The sequence below is a fragment of the Ipomoea nil genome, unplaced genomic scaffold (genome assembly GCF_001879475.1).
Source record: "Ipomoea nil cultivar Tokyo-kokei standard unplaced genomic scaffold, Asagao_1.1 scaffold3069, whole genome shotgun sequence".
NCBI classification, from domain to species: domain Eukaryota; kingdom Viridiplantae; phylum Streptophyta; class Magnoliopsida; order Solanales; family Convolvulaceae; genus Ipomoea; species Ipomoea nil.
The window spans coordinates 4,189,534-4,211,672 of NW_017619497.1; the positions used below are offsets into that span (position 1 = coordinate 4,189,534).

General features: G+C 32.4%; 1 protein-coding gene across 4 annotated transcripts; it reads left to right on the forward strand.

Annotated features, from left to right (window-relative positions):
• The first annotated feature begins 113 nt into the window (after window positions 1–113).
• LOC109165583 (auxin response factor 9-like) lies at window positions 114–22,128 on the forward strand. Of its 4 annotated transcripts, none has more exons than XM_019314418.1 (15): window positions 114–124; window positions 17,712–18,023; window positions 18,102–18,211; window positions 18,474–18,569; window positions 18,976–19,029; window positions 19,179–19,331; window positions 19,416–19,500; window positions 19,601–19,691; window positions 19,776–19,940; window positions 20,051–20,164; window positions 20,250–20,322; window positions 20,408–20,561; window positions 20,644–21,095; window positions 21,307–21,494; window positions 21,572–22,128. In XM_019314418.1, exons 2-15 carry the CDS (start codon window positions 17,966–17,968, stop codon window positions 21,654–21,656), a joined length of 1,878 nt encoding a protein of 625 aa, XP_019169963.1. In that variant the 5' UTR covers window positions 114–124; window positions 17,712–17,965; the 3' UTR covers window positions 21,657–22,128. The 4 variants fall into 4 exon arrangements, with proteins under 4 accessions (XP_019169963.1, XP_019169964.1, XP_019169965.1 ...); XM_019314419.1 differs by lacking the exon at window positions 114–124 and having other exon boundaries at window positions 17,507–18,023; window positions 21,572–21,694; window positions 21,747–22,128; XM_019314420.1 differs by lacking the exon at window positions 114–124 and having other exon boundaries at window positions 17,507–18,023; window positions 20,644–20,777; window positions 20,847–21,095.
• Window positions 22,129–22,139: the final 11 nt, after the last annotated feature.

The window sequence follows — 22,139 nt, forward strand, 5'->3', positions numbered from 1 at the left end:
AGCCTGGAGAATGGAGATGTCCAACAAGTAGGACCCTTATCCTATTCACACACCTTTTTCTAATGTTTTATATTTTAATATATTCTAATTTTAGTAATTCCTAAACAAATAATCATTGATTTATGTGAAAAGATGATAATGACTTTTAGGAGGTTCCAAGATCCCTTGTATATGGATTCAACTCTTCTTTTTACTATGGTTAGGAATCTGACTCTGAAAGTGCTTAATTTACCATTAAATTAAATTTTTTTTATTTAGTATTGTACATACTTTAAATTTTTAATGATAGTTATATAGTGGTTTAATTTTTATTTTTTATTTTTTTACATTTTGTTTGAACAAAGTTGTACTTTGTTTTAAAAAAAATTAAAAAGAGAAGGTACAATAATTCAAAACGACAAAGTATGATATAATATTTTAAAAATAATACTTTTACTGCACGTGATTCACGAAATGAATTTTGAGGTAATAGGAATGCTATTCTATCAGGAATAGAATATGAATTGTATTCTATTATTTGGTTCGCGGAAGGAATAGACTTTAGAAATTATATTACAGTGTTTGGTTGATTTATGGAATAGAAATGAAATATGTTTTAAAAGGCATAAATACCCTTATAAAAATATGTGATGGTGGCGATGGTGGCTGTGGTGTTGGCGGTGGCGGCGGCGGTAGTGGTGGTGGTGATGGGGTGGTGGTGGCTGTGGTAGGGTGGTAGCGCTGGTGGTGGTGACGACGGCTGCAGCTGTGGCGGTGGTGGTGATGGTGGTGGCGGTGACGATGGTGGTTGTGGTGGCAGTGGTGAAATAAAAAAAAAATAAATTTAATTTGGGGGTAAAATAGGAAATAGAAACTTTAGGCTATTCCTGAGAATTCAGGAATAGCCTAATACCAGCGCCCCCCCCCCCCCCCCCCCCTCCCCCCGGAATCTCTATTCCCCTTGCAAGGGGAATAGGTCATTCCCGGGAACAATGTTCCTGGGAATACAAGTGGTTACCAAACAGAGGGAATAGGTCTATTACTGGGAATGCTATGTCATTCCAGGCCTATTCCGTGAACCAAACAAACCCATTAGTTCTTCAATTGTAATTATAATTTCAATTTAATATCTCAATTATTTATGATATAATTTTAGTCTTTAGATTCTTAACGAAATGACGGATTGAATCTCTATGATTTACAACAAATTAAAGACCCAACATAAGGGACAAAATTTACCATTTCATTAAGAATTTAGAGACTAATTACTAGATTAAACCTATATTATGATGACAATTGTAAAAGTATTGCATGTTCTAAGTATGAAAGAAGATATTTGCCTTACACATAAAATTTTACAATAATGTGAGTTACAATGTTGTGTGCTTTGTAAAGTTGTTCATTTTACATTGCAAGTTATACTCTATCCAATCTATCTCTATTATAATATCGTAAAATTTTCAGATCTAAAACTTATAAAAAAGTATAAAAACACATGGGCCAGTGTTGGGGTGGAAAAATATGTTAAGGTGAGTAAGGGCAGCCAAGGAACATCCACCAAATTGGTTTCCACATGGGGGGAGTCATTAGTTAAACCAATCATTAATCTCCACTTTCTTTTTTGTTTGCAGCCAAATTGTAGTCATTTTGAAAGGAACATCTTTGATCTTGTCGTCCCTAAGTAAAGCCACCAAAAGGTATATCCTCTTTCATTAAAAAAACATTCTCCCAATCATATCCTTTTTCCCATTTCAACCCCCCCAGTTGACTTTGTATATTAGCAACAGCAAACATCTATCATCTACTCTATATATGCTTGTGTGTATAGCTAGCATGTACTTCAATTCACTACTAAAATGGGCATCTATCTCCCCTCTTCTTAATGGGTTTGGATCTTTGATTCTCAACTATTTGCAAATAGTTCCCTACTCTAAACCATCAATGTTTCCTTAAATACAGTTGTTATATCATAAATCAAAGACTCAGTAACGTATTTTGAATTTTAGAGTATCTTCAAGATTTCAACCTATTTAAACACCAAAATACCAAAGTTTTCTCCGCCAAATATCACATCAAAACGAATATTCTTAGCATATTCTCATACCAAATTTTATTCATTTACAACCCATTACACCAAAACACCAAATATTATTCTACACTAACAGAATTTGGTTTCTCAAATTTTTAAAATTTTATTAGTTCAAATTTAATTAGTTTAATATAAAATATAATGTGTGATGTAAATAATAACTTTTTAGTAACATTAATATTTCAATATAAAATAGTTTAATTTTTAATTAATATATGTTTAATATTAGCCTTGTTTCAATAGTCTCGATAAGATCTTTAAAATGGTATAATTTATTTTTAATAATATAAATTTTAAATTTAAGAATTTAATAAAATAAAAGAATACATATAAAACAAAGTAATAGTACATCTGGAATTGTATAAAGAATCAATGGTAGAAAAGTAATTTTGACACCCCTACCACATTTGCCAAAGATGAACTAACATTGTTGCGCCATATATGGCGCGACACTATTTACTTTCGACATTATTTTTGCTATTTTGTCAGGGGTTGGAGGAGATGAAAATGGAAAAATGGTTTTTTGCAATTGGAATATGCCGTTATGGTGCTACAGAGATGCCCTTAGACCAGACCATCCCCAAGACTCCAACCCAATTTTCACTAAAACACCAAAAATCTCCACCAAATGTCACATAAAAAAGAATACTCTCACACCAAATGTTATTCTACACTAAAATAATTTAGTTTCTCAAAATTTAAAATTTATTAGTTCGAATTTAATTAATTAATTTAATATAAAATATAAAATGTGATTTAATAATAATATTTAGTATAATTTAATTTTAGATGTAATCAATTTAATTTTAAATTAATTTATATTCAATATTAGTTTTGTTTTAATTATCTTGATGAGATGTTTCAAATGATATAATTTATTTTTAATAATATACAATTTATGTTTAAGTATTTAACAAAATATGTAAATATAATTTTAAACAAAAAGGATACAAATGGAATTAATAGAAAAGATAAGGGCAAAAAAAAAGATATTTAAAAACCTATTTTTTGTTGTTTGATGAATAGTACTGCGCCAAATATGGCGCAATACTGTTCACTCCGAAAAAAAAAAAAAAAAAAAAAAAAAAAAAAAAAAAAAAAAAAAAAGAAGACATTTTAGCGTGTCCATTGGAGGTGAAAAATGTCATTTTTTTTCATTTTGCCGTGTTGGTTGGAGATACTCTTAGTCCATATTATATATTTACGGTTAACATATTATATACATTCAATTTATTTACATACTGTTAATATATTATGAACTTAAAATAGTGTTAGAACATATACATAATCTCTTGTTAAAGGTACATAATATATTAATTGTAGGTAAATAATTTGGATATGAGTCTATATTACACATGGTGGACTATTGTCCAAAATATAATTTGTTCCCTAAATATGCTTTTATTTTTAAACATTTATACAAGAAAAAAAAATGACTTTTTTAACCCCTTAGTTGTATCTGTAGTATAATTTAATCTCCCAGTTACTCATGGTGGTTTAGTCTAAGTTCCTAGCGAAATAATAGATTCAGTCCCTAATTGTTAGGACTTTGTTAAAAATTTAAAAACGAAATCTGTCACTTTGCTAAAGACGTTAAAACAAGTATTCAATACATATATCAGGGAGACTAATTAAATCAATAATATGACTACAATTAAGGAACTAAAAGGTGTTTTTTTCAAAAAAAAAAAAAAAAGGAACTAAAAGGTGTCACTTTTTCCTTCTAGAAATATAAAATTTTGGAGAGAAACCGAAAAAAAAAATTACATTTATTCTATGGCAAAAATTTGTGTGAGACCGTCTCACGGATCTTAATCCGTGAAACGTGTCGAATCTTTGATTAATGAGGTCAAAGATCTGATTCATTAATAAAAAATTTGACCAATTAATCAAAGATCCGATTTTTCTCACAGATTGAGACCCATGAGACTGTCTCACACAAGTATTACCCTTATTCTATATTTTTTTCATCATTTGAAAATAGAGAACGATGAAACAAAAGTCTAAAAAATTGGGGGTAACTCCAACCAAGTAAGTCGAGTTTATAAACTTAGTAACCATAAAATTATAAGTTCGACTCCTAGCGGGAACAACTTATTAGTCTTTTTGGTTTGAATCGGTCATCAGTTATGTGCAATCTAAATTGATTTATCTTATTGTGATCATTTACTGACAAAAATTACAATGTAAAATATATTCAACACACCATTAAATAGTAGTTGCAATTTTTTACATCATCTCCCAAAAGAAAAAAAAAAAAAAAAAAAAAAAAAAAGGTCTAAAAAATGACTGTGAGTCTGTGATAATATATGACTTTTGCATGTTATGTGTTGAAATGGGACCTGGTTAATAGGAGTGTAATCAGTAACTTTATCTGCTGACAAATTCAGCATGCCTTGTCTCAATAAGATTGGAGCAACTATTCCCCACTTCATCTACCCAAAACCCAAACATCATTTGCTTTTCCATTTTTTTTTGGAGAGGATTCCATTCCGTTAATACCCAATTTAATCATCGACTATAATAAATTTTATTGATTTAATTCTAAATGACTTTTTTGTGCTTAATTATGTCCTCAACTTTGATAATTTTACTCAACCGAGTCCTCTGTTAAATTTTATATTGTATTTTTTTTAAGGAAAATGGTCAAATAAACCTTTGAACTTTAGGCAAAAGTGTAATTAAGTCTTAAACTTTTAAAAACTATAATTAAACACTTGAACTTGTTATTTTGGTACGTCTAAACCCAATAACCGGTTATTCACCTAGAATAACCGGTGATTAAGATACCGGCAACATTTTCGATCATAATTTCGGCGAAAAAAAAAATTCGACAACAATAAAAATTAAAAAAAAAAATCAAGTGGCTTAACTGGAGAAGACAACCGGCCAGTTGTCTTCTCCGGTGGAAAGGTCACCAGAAGTTGTTTTTTTATATTTTTAATGGTGGTTAGCGGTAGTCAACGACGGTCAACGTCGATAATATTACCGTGGTTGCCGGTAAATCAGACTTATTTGACTCATTTTGATTATAAGTTTGAGTGTTTATTTGCACTTTTTTAAAAGTTCAACGGCCTAATTTCACTTTTGCCTAAAATTCAAGGGTCTATTTAACCATTTTCGCTATTTTTTAATACACACTAACATATTCATAGTATATGTGTGGAGAAGGCAACCAGACCTGGTCGCCTTCTCCAGTGGAAAAGATGACCCCGGGTCGTCTTCTCTAGTGGAAAGGTCATCAGAAGTTGTTTTTTATATGTTTAATGGTGGTTAACGACGATCAATGTCGATAATATTACCGGTAACCTGTTGATTATTGATAAATCAGATTTATTTGACTCATTTTGATAAGTTCAAGTGTTATTTTGCACTTTTTTAAAGTTCAAAGGCCTAATTGCATTTTTGCCTAAAGTTTAAGGGTCTATTTGACCATTTTCCCTATTTTTTATGGGTAACACTTGTGTGAGACCGTCTCACGGGTTGCAATCAGTGAGACGGATCGGATCTTTGATTAATGGGTCGAATCTTTTACCTCATTAATCAAAGATTCGACCCATCTCACAGACTGAGACCCGTGAGACGGTCTCACATAAGTGTTTGACATTTTTTAATACACACTAACATATTCATAATATATGTTTAACAATTATGTAAATTTTGATTGGGATGTGGTTTGAACCTAAAACCTTCCTTATGAAAATCAATGAGTAAGTTAAGAATAATAAATAGTTAATGAAACATTCCGTTACTAAAGTTTACACTGACGGAATACAAAGGTATTTAAGAAAAGTAAATGATATAATAGATGGTAAAGTCCAAAAAATATTTTAAAAAAAATAATAAAATCAAACTAATATGAACCATTCATTTCAACCAACAATTATTCCAACATTTTTTTTTTGTTCCCGTTAGAGGCCTAATTTTATTGGCTTTGATTAGGTTTGTAGATTTGAATGGCAGACAACAACAAACAACAACAACAACAACAACAACAAAAACAATAATAATAATAATAATAATAATAATAATAATAATAATAATAATAATAATAATAATAATAATAATTAGTAACTCTTATGGTGAAGCAAGGGACGTTTAATGGAGCTTTTGTCCTAAGTCTTAACCGTAAGGACAATAAAACAGATGTCAAAACATGAAGCTCTACTTTATTGCATAATTGTGTGCACAACAATATATTAAATTACAATGGTTAGCTATGACCTATGAATAACCTGAACTGATTTACTTCTTTGTAGCCTTTATTAATTAAGAAATTTATTTAATACACACTCAAGTATTTAATGACACGTTTCACTCGTCATTCAAAAAAAAAAAAAAAACACACACACACACAAAAACTACATCACGATTTGTTCGATACTTCGATCCTTAGCTATATACACTCATGTTGACCATTTGTAAAGGTAATGAAAAAATTTGGGATAATGATTGAGTAAATTTCATTTTATACGAAAATAATAATTAAATTCGTAAATTTTAAATTCACTTAAATTTGTAAAAAACAGAATTTTTTTTTTTTTTCAGATTGCCTCCAAATTAAATCAATAATTACCACATGTTACGAATATGGAATCTTTTGAATTATAAACTTAAAAAAAAAAAAAAAAAAAAAATCTAAAGACAAACAAGAAAACATCCTTTTAAAATGTGTAGTTTCAATGTATCATCTCATCAATTTTTTTTTTTTAAATAAGAATAATTCTATAGCAATTTCAAGCTAGTAGCTTAGCCACGACTACCTACTTTTTTTTTTTTTTTTTTTAACCTCAACTGTAAAAATATTATTTAGTTTGGCAAAACTAATTTGACTCATGGATGTGATGTTAACATTAAAGTTATACATGGATAATACACCAACACTTTTTTACGAGTTACCTAATATAACCTACTAAAAAGCCTTAATTTACATTTTCTTTTACAAGTTTAAGTGCTAATTTGGAGCATTGTAAAGTTTAATTAATGTCTTAATTGTTGTCTTCATACTTATTTATCCCTAAAAATTTTCTCAAAGAAATCTATGATTCTTTACGATATGAGTTGTAATGCACGTGCTTTCATTTTATTTCCCCACTTCTTGGCATACTGATTGATTATTGGTTTTTACTTTTTAAAAGATCTATGAAAGACTTGAAATACAAGAAACAATACTTTAAAATCATCCATTTTTTAGAGTGCAAGAGTTTAATTGAGAGATTGGAGAGAAGCTTTTATTAATGATGAACAGATTATGATGATTAAACCTAAATGTTGACGTAGCTAAAAATTAAGGAGGTCGGAAGATGGACTTCAGAATTCAAATGTGTCCTTAGAGATGAATTTGGAAACTTTATTGTATCAAAAGGACTTATATATATATATAATCCTAGAGAGGCTGAAACTTTAGTAGTATGTGAGGCTTTGAATTGGATAAAATGCAAAGGAATAGATTATATCGTTGCAATTTGATGCCTTACAAGTGGTTAAGAACATTTGTTCGGATGATAGAGTCGGGATTCATTTTTTAATTTAATTTTATGGGATAATGTAAAAAAAAAAATTGAGTTATTTTAATTTGTATATATATATATATATATATATATATATATATATATATATATATATATATATATATATATATATAATTTTTTTTTTTTTTTTTTGGTGAAGCGATTTGCAAATCACTACCCATGTGTTGACTATGGAGTTTGTTTCTTTAATATGTTGGATGGAATGGTCTCTTTAGCCTCCAGCTTTTTTATTTGATACTCCGTATTTAGTATTCTGATTCTAATTAATGAAATTTGTACCCATTTTCTACCCTACACGCAACTAATATGAGTCATATAGCAATAAATACTTTCCGCAAGTACTTTATTTTTATTTTTTATTTTTTGTTATGATACTATGACTTAAAATAATTATTATTTTCCCATATGCAAAGGTCACAAGGGGAAAAAAGTTTACAGTTATATATATATATATATATATATATATATGGGATGGTTCATGTGCGAAGAATCTCCCAGATGAAATATAGGGTGTGATATGAACCGTTGTTCAAATTAATAAAAAATTTTTTAAAAAAATGCGCTTCTTAAGAGCTGGACGCATTCTCCTCATAACATTGTTGAACTTATTCACCTTAACACAGTTTAAATGTAGAACTTATATGTACTTAAGTGTAGAACTGACGCACTTTAAGTATTAAAATGGCGCACCTTAAACTTTACAATTATTACGCACCTTAAGTTTTCAAACTTAGTAATGACGCACCTTATGTGTTAAAATGACGCACCGTAATTAAGTTTTTAATAATACGTAAAATTATCGTAATGCCATCGTGTTATCTTTTATTTTTTTTAAAAGAAAAAATTTATGTTCATTCTGAACTGTTACTTTTGATAAGATCAATAATTATGATTAATTCGTATGATTCACATGGAAGAACTTTTGCACCTGATCCATTGTCTATATGGAAGGTGGTGTGTATTGTACGAGTGTACCTCGACTTAGCGGAAAGATTCGCACCTAGCTAATTTATGTGGTCCATGAGGACCATGACCAATACCCAAAAAAAAAACGTGCAAGGAGTTATCCACTTCCTGTAAGGCTGAAATAATTATTTAAATTATAAATTATGAAAAAAAATTATACTTTCCATTAAGTTATAAAATAATTATAGGTTTATCCAAATTGTAGGTGGTGTTCACTTCTTAGCTTGTTTCTAAGTTATAATTAATGTTGTACATTTCGTTATTTAAAAAAAAAAAAAAACATTAGAGACAAAATTTTCAACATCAATTATAGCTTAAGGACAAGAAGTGGGCACGATGTTATTAAAAAATAAAAATAAAAATAAAAACAAAAACAAAAACAAAAAAATTAAAAAAAAAAAAACAAAAGATGAAATTTGCAATGTCAAAATATATATATATATATATATATATATATATATATATATATATATATATATATGCACCATAAAGTGTATGAAAATACACCATTATATTTGGTGCATCATTTTGGTATGTGGTGCATTTTGTAACATTTCATTATGGTGCATTTTCGAACACTGTGTGGTGCATTTATGCATACCTAATGGTACAATCCGTACGGGAAGACATGTTCTCGTTTGAACCAATATATATATATATATATATATATATATATATATATATATATATATATATATAGAATTTTCATATGTTGTTCGGATATACAATTCTTGACTAAGCAACTATAGAGCTTATGAAAGAATTTTTACATACTAAAAATCTCTAGTTACTCTCTTTGTAAATTTTTCATAAAAGCAACATGAAAAAATTGACATATTCTTGTATCTCAAGAATTATGGTTTGATTATCCTCCTTGCTTAATAAGGGATATTAGAAATTTTGATAGTGTATTTTACACGCGAAGACAGTGATCAAGTGTTTTCATGTTTGTACTAAGTCTATAGTTCCTTATATAAGACTCAAGTTAATAACAAGTCATACAATAATTATTGAAATGTTTTCGGAATTGAAGAATCTTGAAATGGGAGGTTTTGGAGTATATAAAATAATGTTGCGAAAGTTAACTAATTCACATATAACACTGTACATAAATAGTTTTTTTTTTTTTTTTTTTGAAAAATACTTGGTGTACTTCCATTTTAAACTCCCAACTTGTACTCTTTCACATGTTCTTGATGTAGACATTTTTTTGTGGACCCATATGATGAAAATAACCAATCCTGATTTGCCAGGAGTATAAATGAGGGAGTAGAATTTTGAGAGTCTATGTAGTAGAACTTTTTTTTTTTTTACTAAGTAATGTAACATAACGAAATAAACGTTCGAGGTAAAATTAAGAGGAAAACAATACTCTGTAACATCTTTTGCTTTTATAATTACTTTTTAGTGCATAATTGTCTTATTGTATTTTGTAATTAATTAAGGGTTGATTCTTGATTTGATCCCTTGATTATTCACAATTACCTAATTGAATACTTGACTTTAAATGATACTCCCTTCATCTCATTTTATGCGTCTGGTTCCGTTAACAAGGTTTTACTGAAATTATTTTTAATTTAATTTTTCATAATGTTAAAATTAGTATCAGTATATTTAAAAACTACATTAAAAGTAATATTAAATTAAAAATAACTAAAAATACTAAAAAGAAAAAAAGCAAAGAATAATGAATGAGTTTGACCAATAAATAGTAAATTAAACATAGAGAGTATCGATTATTTTGATCCGTTGTCTATTGATTGTATACTAAAATTGATCCTCCATTAGGAAAACCATTAACCAACCGTTAAATTCAATAGTAAATAAAAAATTAACCTTTTTTTTTTTTTGTCTTTCTGTGTCCGTTTAACGGTCTAGGTGCACCTGACTAACTCTCGTTCGCTCCGAGAGGCAAAGTAGCTAGTCCAAGTAGCCGGAATCGGCAGTCCAAGTTATTCCATAATTCTTTTCCACAAAAAGAGCTCATTTGCCGCTTGAACTATCCTATTGGGTTCTAAAAAATTAACCCTTTAATTAAATACTTGGTATTATTTGTAGATATATGTATTAAATATGTTTATCATGTGTATGACCCAATCCAGAATTGACTAACTTGACCCCAGACAAGGATGCAGGCGTGACTTATCATGTGTACCGACTACCGATTAGCAGAAGAGTACGACGTCGTCTTCCCCCACACCCCAAACTTCAACTTAAAAACATCTGACTGGTCCTCCCCAACAGGAATAATGTGCAATGATGTTTCCACATTGTGACCCACTCTTGCCACGTGGATGGATTGTCAATATAATTTTTTTTTCTTGTGGACCACTCTCTAAGGGGGTATTTGGTTGGCATGAATTGCGTTGGAATTGAATTACAATTCAATAAAATGATAAATTATATTATTTGGTTGAAGAGAATTACAATTCCCTCAATTCATTGAATTGCAATTCAAGAATTCATGCAAAGAGAAAGAGAAGGAAAAGACATATTTGTCCTTGAATGTTATTATTAATATTATTACACAAAGCTATTATTAATATTATTACACAAAGTGTATTTTAGTCTTTATATCACTTCTCCCATTTTCATTATTCCTCTCTACCAAACAATGTAATTGTAATTCCTACTTTATTCCCACCTTATTCTTTTCCCACCGAATTACAATTCATTTCTCCCTTACAGGGCGTTTGGTTGGAGGGGGGAATTATGTGGGAAAGGAATTGTAATTTCATGGGAGTTGAATTACTGGGAATAAAGTAGGAATTTAAATTCCAGTGTTTAGTTGACAGGAATAGAATTACGGGGAATTTCAATTCCAATGTTTGGTATACATGGGAGTTGAAAAGGAATAAGTAGTATAAAGTCAAAAATGTCCATTATTGTTATTAGACATTAATTTTAGGTTAAAAAAGGAAGGGGTAATTTTGACTCATCACTATCTTTTTTTCCCAGGAATTAAAATCTCAGGGGGGGACTGGGATTTTAATTCCATGAAAATGGGGGAATTGCAATTCCATGGAATTGCAATTCCCTCCAACCAAACTACGGAATTTAATGGCCTTTGGAATTATGTGGGAATTAAGTGGGAAAAGAATTTAAAATCCCTCCAACCAAACGTCCTGTTAATTCCTTCCTTCCAACCAAACGCCCCGTAAGTCTCTATTAATAGCAAAATTAACTGCTACTCTTAAAAAGAATAATCGAGTAGAGAAAATCGTACTAAGAAGTCACATGTTGTTGAGTCTATTTCACATGATCAAATTAAGTACTATGTATATTACTATCAAAGAAAATAAAAAATGTCATAGTTTAGTATATGATTTAATGTCATATTTCGTTTTTCTAGTGTCATGCAGCGTTGAACGGGCGAATTCGGCAACTTTTGTTTTAAGTTTTTAAAAAAAAAAAAAAAATTTAAATGAAATGCCATGCAAATGTAGCATAAAAGACATTTTTGGTTCTAAATTTATAGTGGCTTGGACAATTTTAGTCCTTTATAAAATAATTTGTCATTTTATGGACAGAGTTATTGTGGCGGGGACATTTTTGGTCCTCCGTCTATATTTCTGTTAGATAACCGTCTGAGAGAGGGGTAATTACGTCAATTTAGACTATCTCCTTCTATCTATTATATCTATGTGTGATTTGTTTTCTTCTCGGTCATAATTCGAAGGAGTCGGAGAGTCCAAGTTGCAGTTATACGAAGAAATTGCCGGAGAATCGAAGCCGCCAAACAGGTTACTAATCAAATAGATAGAAGGAGAATCGAAGCGGCCAAACACAAATAGATATAATAGATAGAAGGAGATAGCCTAAATTGACGTAATTGCCCCTCTCTCATACGGTTATCTAACAGAAATATAGACGGAGGACCAAAAATGTCCTTGCCACAATAACTCTGTCCATAAAATGGCAAATTTTTTATAAAGGACTAAAATTGTCCAAGCCACTATAAGTCTAGGACCAAAAATGTCTTTTACTCCAAAATTAACTAGTTATTTTTTGGTAACTTGTTAAAAATGTTAATTGCACACTTTTGAAGATCAAAACTTAATTCATTAAATCCATTGCAAGACAATCAACAAGAAACGAAGGGAAAATGTCAAATCACTCCCCGCAACCTGACTCAGAAACGACCTCCCAAGCAACAGTGTGGGCGGCACGATTCGCAAATCGCTTTACAAAACAGAATTCCACATCGTCAATTGCACACTTTTAACAAGTTTAAGGGTCTAATTGAATTTTTTTAAAAAAAAAAAAAATTTTGAGAGACTAATTGCACTTTGGTATACAGTTAGAGGGTCTATTTAATCCTTATCCCTATAATAAATTAGTATATCAGACAAGTATACAAACATCTACTAGTTCATTAGTAAACTTGTCTAGTATAAACTTGTATGCATGAAGGAATTTGTTGATTTAGTATACCGGTCACAGGCAAAACTTTATTATCAATATCGTATGAGAACATCTATTGATACCCCAATATCTATTGTTTGGGAAGATCTCCCAATTTTTGAAATCCAAAGTCAATTTTACATAAACTTTCTTAAAATTATCATATATTAATGAAATAAGGTCCAAATCGGCCACTAAACATAACATGAAAATGCAATTAGGTCACTGAACAAAAAAAAAAAACTGCAATTAGGCTACTGAATACACTAAATGTATGCAATTTCACCTGATAACAGGTTACCACCAATTTTATCAAGTTGCTTGCTGTGTTGCCTTTTTAATATTTTTTAATAATAAACTTTAAAAATAAAAATAACAATTAAAAATTAATTTAAAAATAAATTAAAAAAAAAAAAAGAACGCGGGGTGTCCACCAAACACCCCTTCCCCGCCCCTATCCTCCTACGTCTCTGGTGGAGACGAAGAGGATTCTTCATCTCTGGTTTGAGACGAAGAGCTTGTCTTCGTCCCCGATCGGAGATGAAGACAGGCCCTTCGTCTCCGCCCTTCGTCTCCGGCGGAGACGAAGGAAGGCGGGTGGCGTGAGACAGGTCCTTCGTCTCACGCTACTCCCTTCCCCCTTCCTTCGTCTCAACCGAAGACGAAGGAGGAGGGGGGAAGGGCGTGGCCGGCGGCCACCCCTACATTTTCCTTTTTATTTTATTTTTTAATATTTAATATTTAAATTTTTATTTTTAAAATTTATTATTAAAAATGTCAATTCACCATCCACGTAAGTAGATAATTTGACGAAATGGATGGTAACCTGCTATCCGGTAAAATTGCATACATTTGGGGTGTTCAGTGACTTAATTACACTTTTTTTTTTTTTTTCGTTCAGTGACCTAATTTCATTTTCAGGTTGCGTTTAATGGCTAATTTTGACCTTATTAATATGGGCCTGTTTGGTAAAAAATTGGCCTATAGGCTAATTTTGGCTTATTTGACCATTATTAATTGTTTGATTTAGTTAAAATATCAATATAGATGTTTGGTTAATTAGCTTTTTGCAACTCCAAAAGGCTAAAATTAAAAAAAGTACTCTAAGCAACTTTTTCAATTAGCTTTTTGAGAAAAGAAATTATACCAAATAGCTATCAGCAAACAGCTAATTTACCAAACACTTTTCTAAAATCAACTAATGTTATTAACTATTTATACCATCTAATTAACACAATCAGCTAACAGCTAATAGCTATCAGCTAATAACAGCCATTTTACCAACCAGGACCTATATTAATCAATCTCAGAATTGAAGAATTTATCTAATAAAGTATGAATCAAAACAAAGAAGATTAATTGTTTTCAATAAGTAAACATAAAACCACCATTATTAATCATCAAATAATCAACATTCTTGATTAATAAGTAATAGAATGCATACTAATATAACATAATATTTTTATTCCACAATGTCAATATATTATTTGAGCCATTGATAATCATGCCTGATACTTAAAATTCTCAATATATTTATAAACTACCTAACATTAAAAGCATCCATTTATTAGATACATTCTCATTGTGCAGTGATTCTAATTTATTGATCCAACAAAATTATGATTAAATAAAAAAAAAATTGCTGAACGGAAGTGTTGTACTTTAGGTTAGCAGCTCTCAGATGTCACGTGCTTGGCTAGAGCCCACGCAAATGATGACACGACTGGAAAGTTGTATGGCTGTGATTGTAAGAAAGAGGAACGTACAGTCACCGGCAGGTCAGAATAGTAGTACCACTTCTGAAGACTCATTAAAAATATCACCAATAGATAATTAATATAGAAATAGTTATTTTTGGAAAAAAACACTAAAACCTCGTAAGGGAAGAAAATGCAAAAAAAATAAAAATAAAAAAATTCTTTGCCGGATTTACGTGAGCCAACCCTGTTGCCTGCCGCGTAACAGACAGCCAATAAAACGGGAACCCGTCACCCTAACGACAACCTCCTCTGCTCCGTTAACGTTAGGATTAGGTATATGAGGTTCCAATATTTAGGATATTCCTCTTTTTTTTTTTTGTTTTTTTTTTCTTTTTGTCTTTAGGAAGTTTTATGTGGCATTTCGGAATTTTCAATTTTAAAATAATATTCCTTTAAAAAAAAAGATGATCAATAATTTCTAGAAAGTATAAATCTTAAATAAAACATTAACCATCAAAATTTACGAATCTGATAATTATAGCTATACTTTGATGATTTAATTTATTTTTTAAAATTTTTACATAATATCAGTAATTACAATAATTAACTCTAAAGTAATATTACACACAATCTTTATTTTTTACTTCCATTTAAAAAAAAATAAAATTGTATTGATGTGATGTATATCAATTAGATTGAAAATGAAATTATAATTTTTAAGAAAAATAGTCATATAAACTTCTGAACTTTGTATAAAAAGGTAATTAGACCATTAAATTTTTAAAAATTATAAATTAGCACATTAATATGTCATTTTCGTGCATCGAGCCATCAAAGCCAAAATTTGATTAGTAACCTGTAATAGTTGGTAATTAAGGTTTCAACTAGCTATGGAGACTAAAACAGACAACCAACGATGGGGAAACAATGTGAACTGGAAGAAGAAAACTATGCACTCAAAGAAGGAAAATTATGCACTCGAAGTAAAAAGAAATTATATACATTACAATGTGCACTAGAACAAGGAAACTATGCACTCAAAAAAGGGAAATTATGCACTCAAAGAAGAAAAATATGCATTTGAAGTAAAAATTAAAAAAAAAACATTAAAATGTGCACTTGAAGAAGAAAACAATGCACTCAAAAAGGGCAAATTATGCACTCGAAGAATGGAAAATATGCACTTGAAATAAAAAAATATATATATACATTGACTTACATAACTTTACCAAATAGCCCCGCGTTTTTTCCCCCCTAAATTTTACTCATTCTGGACAATTGATCTGGATTTAATTAATGGTTGAAATCTCACCCTATTTTTCATTTGGGAAGCTTTCGCATTTAATCTGTATTATATATAGAGAGTAAATACCAACAGACGTCCTCCGACTTTGGTGGCACTGTCACTTTTAGTCTTCAACTTTTAAATCAACCACTTTTAGTCCTCTTAGTTTTTGTTTCTAGTCATCTATGGTCCTTCCGTTAAACTTGGCCATCTAATGCCGTTTTCTCAAGGGTAATTCGGTCCTTTCATAATTAATTTATTAATTATTATGTTTAATTTCCTCGTCAGAATAGTCAAACAATGGTTTCCACATGAACGTGTACAAAACCAGCTCGTGAATAAAAATGGCGTACAAAAGCTGGTATGAAGTCTGTGCCAAAACAGCGTCGGGATATCTCGGTATGACTCGACAAGCTTTAACTCGACCGGGTTGAAACGATTGGGTGAAGACAACTTGGGATCGGAGTCCGCGGGAATATAAATAGACTGATTTATAGAATATTAACAATTATGCAATATTACCGATTAATAACTTTTAAAATTCTTATTCTTATTATTAATATTTGATTAGTTTTAGATATTCTTATTATCACATGTATTATGTATTATTATTTTCATGTTAAGTTGTGTTAATCTAAATTTCTAAATTTACTCTATATTCATAATATTGCGTGTAATTTATAATTATTAAATTTTAGTTATATATATATTCCTTAACAATTACAAGGAATACACATTAATTAATCATTCTTCCAATAAGGCCCTCTCACTGTCGCTGGTGAGACTCAATCCCTGGTAATTCTTCCAACTTTTCACCTTTATGATCAATTGAGCTGCCCATGTGGGTATTAGTCTATATTCATACTCTATACATCTATACATAATTAAAAGGCAGAGTAATTAATATTACACGAAATATTATGAATTATTATGATCTTCTATTCCATATTCTTCTAGGATGTCTATTACCATAATTAATTATTCCCTTATCTACCATAATTAAATAATTTGACCAATACAATTAGTTTAGACGGAAAAATGGTAGAAGGAGGATTTTACTTTTAATTATATATAGAATATAGATATAGATTATATAGAAGGATATATACATTACAATGTGCATTGGAATAAGGAAACTATGCACACGAAAAAGGAGAATTATGAACTCGAAGAAGGGGAAATGTGCACTTGAAGAAGGAAAATTATGCACTCGAAGAATATTCATTGACTTACATAAATTTACCAAACAACCCCCACATTTTTTTTCCCCAAATTTTACTCATTTTGGACAGTTGATATGAATTTAATTAATGATTGAGATATCACCCTATTTTTCACATGGAGAAGCCTTTGCATTTAATCCGTATTATATATATATATATATAAATGTTGTTGACAAATCAAAGGACAGATGCGACTAGCGCTAACGCCGTTAGCAAAACTTTGTGTAGTTTGCCGTCAAGAGTGTCCCCATCTTAACAACAACACGTACGCCATAGTTAAAGTTAACCATGGTTGGTTACAAGTTACAACCACTCCCACCCACCTGCGCAAAAACATCACAGGAGAGGAGAGTACTACACCCTACACTACTACTACAGTGAAAAAGCAGACAACCACGTTCTCAGTGAGAAAGCAACAAATCGAGGCGTATAATAACCTGTTTTTGGGATTCTGTAACGTTTGCGGCTTCTTCTTTCTCTCTTTTGCCCTTCTCCCTCCTTTGATTCTCTAGAGAGAGACAGAACAGAAGGCAGTGTTATAATAAGCTGCAGCCTGGTGCCAAGCTTTGCTGAGCTGAAAGCCTGTAGTAACGTAAAGGGGGAGCAAAGGGTCAAAATTTTGAGGGAAAAGTTTGCGTCTTTCGCTGCTCCGTTTAGAGGGTTCTTCTTAATATTTGTCGGGTTGTTGCCATTGAATTGAATGGAATAAATGCTAAGTCTGCGGTGAATTCGGCTTGAGAATTTCTGGGTATTTGTTGAATTTTCAAATAAAAACATTTTTTGTTTCAATGATGATGGTGGATAGAACCTCTTCCTCTTCTCTGCGACAGCATGGCAATCCCTCAGGTGAAGGTCTTTTTGTTTTGTTTTTTTCTTTTTATTTTCTTGGTTGGGATGAAAATGTTTTCTGGGTATTTTCTTCAGGGAAGGATGATCTGTATGATGATCTATGGAAGCTCTGCGCGGGTCCATTGGTGGATGTTCCTAGACCTGATGAATGGGTTTACTATTTTCCACAAGGTCACATGGAACAAGTAAGATTTTATATAATTTTTTAAAAAAAAACCTTTTTGTGTTTGAAATTGTTGCTTTAAAGTTGATTTCTTGACTTTGTATTTTAGGATTGATACTGTTCAATTTTGGATTTAGCATTTTCTATTCTTTTCCGGGCTGCTAAATTTTAGTGCTTTCTTTGTACTAAAGAGTTTAGCATTGTTCAATTATTGGGTTCCCTGATATGAGTATTTTACTATTTCTGGAAAATTGTAACGTATTGGATCCCTTGTTTTTTGGTAGTTGGAGGCATCGACAAATCAAGCGATGGATCAGAGGATATCAATGTTTCCTCTGCAGTCGAAGATCCTTTGCCGTGTTTTAAACATTCACCTTCTGGTACCTTATTGTTCTTCAAAGTTATATGTTTCAATGTTCTCTTTTCCCTGCATTTCAAAGTTCATGCTTCTGTTTGGTTTCTTGGGAAATGCTTCAAAGTCACATTTGGTTTATATCAATCTTGTGTGAACCTGAATTGTTTAACTTCCCCAAAAAGGCGAAATTCCCTTAACCCAGCCCCCCACACCAACCCCATAGATAGTGGGGGTTAAATCACGGTGACTCAATGGTCCATTAGGTGGGAAGACCTAGTGCCACAAGGTGTCCACCCCTGATTGACAGGACTCGATCTTATATCTAAACTCACAATCTATTACCCAAGAACCAACTGAACTGGTCGTGTGAGCATCTGAGTTGTTTAGTTAATAGTTTGGGAGATTGTTCATGCAAGACTTCTTGTTTGTAGGCTGAACGGGACACTGATGAGGTTTATGCCCAAATTACTTTGATGCCAGAAGAGGTAAGAATAATTTACTTTTGGCGTTTTGCTGATTCATTCTAACTATATTCTCCTGCTTGTTGAAAGTGTTTTAGCTATATGAAGTTGCTTTATATTGTCCTCCTTTTGGGGGAAACTTATATGTATCATGTATGGTTGGATTATTGTAGCAAATGAAGGCAACTAATCCGAATCCATGCCCCCCTGAGCCTCCAAGCCCCAAAATTCACTCGTTCTGCAAGGTTCTAACCGCATCAGATACAAGCCCTCATGGCGGGTTTTCTGTTCTAAGGAGACACGCTACTGAATGCCTTCCTCCCCTGGTAGGCTTTCCTGCTCTGCTGTTAAAGTATGTATAGCACATTGATTCTTCGTTACTTGTTTCGAGCCCATTGTTGTTTGTTCAGGACATGAATGAAGACACTCCGAGTCAGGATTTGGTAGCCAAGGATCTTCATGGTGTCAAATGGCACTTTAAGCATATATTTAGAGGTAATTGTCTCTTAGACTTGCATGCTTTTGGACTTATGCTTCAACCACCATGAAAGAACCGAAAGAGGTGTGATCATTTATTGAATTCTTGAACAAGCAGGGCGACCTAAAAGACATTTGCTCACAACTGGATGGAGTACCTTTGTCTCATCAAAGAGATTAGTTGCAGGAGATTCTTTCCTGTTCTTGAGGTATGTGTTTATGCTCCCATCTCTCTCTCTCTCTCTTTCTCGCCTCTCTTCAATTCTTGCAATAAATGTGCTTTGTGCTTCTAGAGGAGATAATGGGGAACTTCGAGTTGGGGTTAGGCGTCTGGCTACGCAACAGAGCTCCATGCCATCATCGGTTATTTCTAGTCAAAGCATGCATCTAGGAGTGCTTGCAACAGCGTCTCACGCTGTTACAACTCAAACTCTGTTTGTTGTCTACTACAAGCCGAGGTTTGATATATATATATATATGTCTCGGTTCTTAACTTCTCATGACTTTATGTCAACTCTTTCGGTTCCATATGTTCTTACACTTTGTGTATCTTTGGCGATATTTTTAGAACAAGTCAGTTCATAATAGGCTTGGACAGATACGAAGAAGCCATTAATCGTGGATTTTCAGTAGGCATGAGATTCAAGATGCGGTTTGAAGTAGAGGATTCGCCTGATAGAAGGTAGGAGGAAAACTATAAGCGGTTTTATGTTCATTGCAAGTTCTCCCTTTTTGATGATTCTTTATCCTCTCGCCTTTTCATTCAGATTTATGGGAACCATAGTTGGGGTTGAAGATATCTCCACACAGTGGAAAGACTCCGACTGGAGATCATTGAAGGTTGAAATTAGTATTCATTGTTTGGAGGCTTCTTTTGGAGAGCCATGTATTACTTTCTTACTTTCTTTTCTCCTCTCTTTTCCAGGTTCAATGGGATGAGCCCTCGCCTGTTGCTAAACCTGAAAGGGTTTCTCCGTGGGAGATTGAGCCTCTCGTGCCTTCAATCCCACCAAGTCTCGCTCAACCTGTGGCAATGAAGAACAAAAGGCCTCGCCTACATAGTAAACCTACTGTTTTGGGTAAGATGAGCCCCTCTCTTTCCCGGGGATTTCTCGAATTTTCAGTTATAGTGACACTTTCAATCCTCGTTGTCTTTGCTAGAACCTTTGTCAAAAGCATCATCTGATATAACCCAACCGAATGGTACACCTCAAGGACAATCAGATGTAAGTGTCACCCTCCTCAATGGCAGCCCCAGCTGCTCTACAAGGAGTCACACCGAGACTGTCTGGCCTTCTAACGTTAAAACTTCTTTGAGTGTGTTTGCTGATGAAACTGAAGATAGTAAAACAGCTTCTGCTCGGTCTGTTTATTCGAGCCAGGTGCCCCTACAGTTGGGTACTGCCTCGACTTGTAGATTGTTTGGTATTGACTTGAAAAGTACCTCGGTGGTCTTAGTCCCCGAGATTCCAAGGATAGCATGCAGTGGTGATTTGGAGCAAAAGTCCGACAATTCTGTACATTCCAAGGATTTGAAGCAAGAACAACAATCACTTGGCCGAGCAAAGGAGGGTAAAAACAAGCTCGGTTACTCCACTAGAAGTCGCATCAAGGTATGTATAAAAGCTTAAAGATAAACTGTTTATGCCAAGGACCTTGTGGTCTGGTAGCACCAAGTTGCACTCCCATATGGGAGGTTGTGGGTTCGAGCCTCAGTGGAGGCAGTATTGACTCTTTGTGCTTCAGTAAGTTGAGAAAGTAGTTATGAACATATACAAATGACGACACTCAAACTTTCTTCATGTCGTATGGAAATCGTTTAAGGTTCAAATGCAAGGGGTGGCAGTGGGTCGTGCAGTGGACTTGACAGCACTAAAGGGATACGATGAACTTATAGATGAACTCGAAGAGATGTTTGAAATACAGGGAGAGCTTCACCCGAGGAAGAAATGGGAAATTGTCTTTACAGATGATGAGGGGGACATGATGCTTATGGGCGATCACCCATGGCTGTGAGTTTCTCTCTTTTCTTTCTTTCGTAACCTATAATATCAAATCATTTTACAAAATTATCATATTGTTTTCGCAGAGAATTCTGTACTGTGGTCAGAAAGATTCTTATCTGTTCCAGTGCTGATGTGAAGAAAATGAGTTCTGGCATAGAAGCTATGTGATCAGGGTGAACATAGATAATGAAAATACAACTTTTGATGTCAGTTTCCTTAGGTTATTCTCTTATAGTCTTATTTGCTCTCTCCCCCATGGTAAATAAAACACATTTGGCGGGGAGTTTGCAGGCTTTGTAGAACATTTTTCTTGTAGGGCTCGAGAAGGAGTTTCATTGTATGCCATCAAGACCGAAATTAATGGGAAAATCAGAGTAGTGATCTTATTATTCTTGCTAGACGGCGGGGGGCTCAGTTTCCAGAACAACTAAGAAATAGACATCATTTTAGTCACTGCAGAACTGATTTAGTATTAGTAACTAGTGCAGGGGAACCAGTGGAATCTGTTGATATCTGATGAGAAGTAATTGTGTTTTCCTGTATATATGTTTTGGGGTTTTGGTGGGTATCTGTAACTGGAACTGGAAATGTTTGGAATGACAGTAGCCAAGATTATATGCATTTTTGCGATTTCTTGTTTCTTGTTCTCAG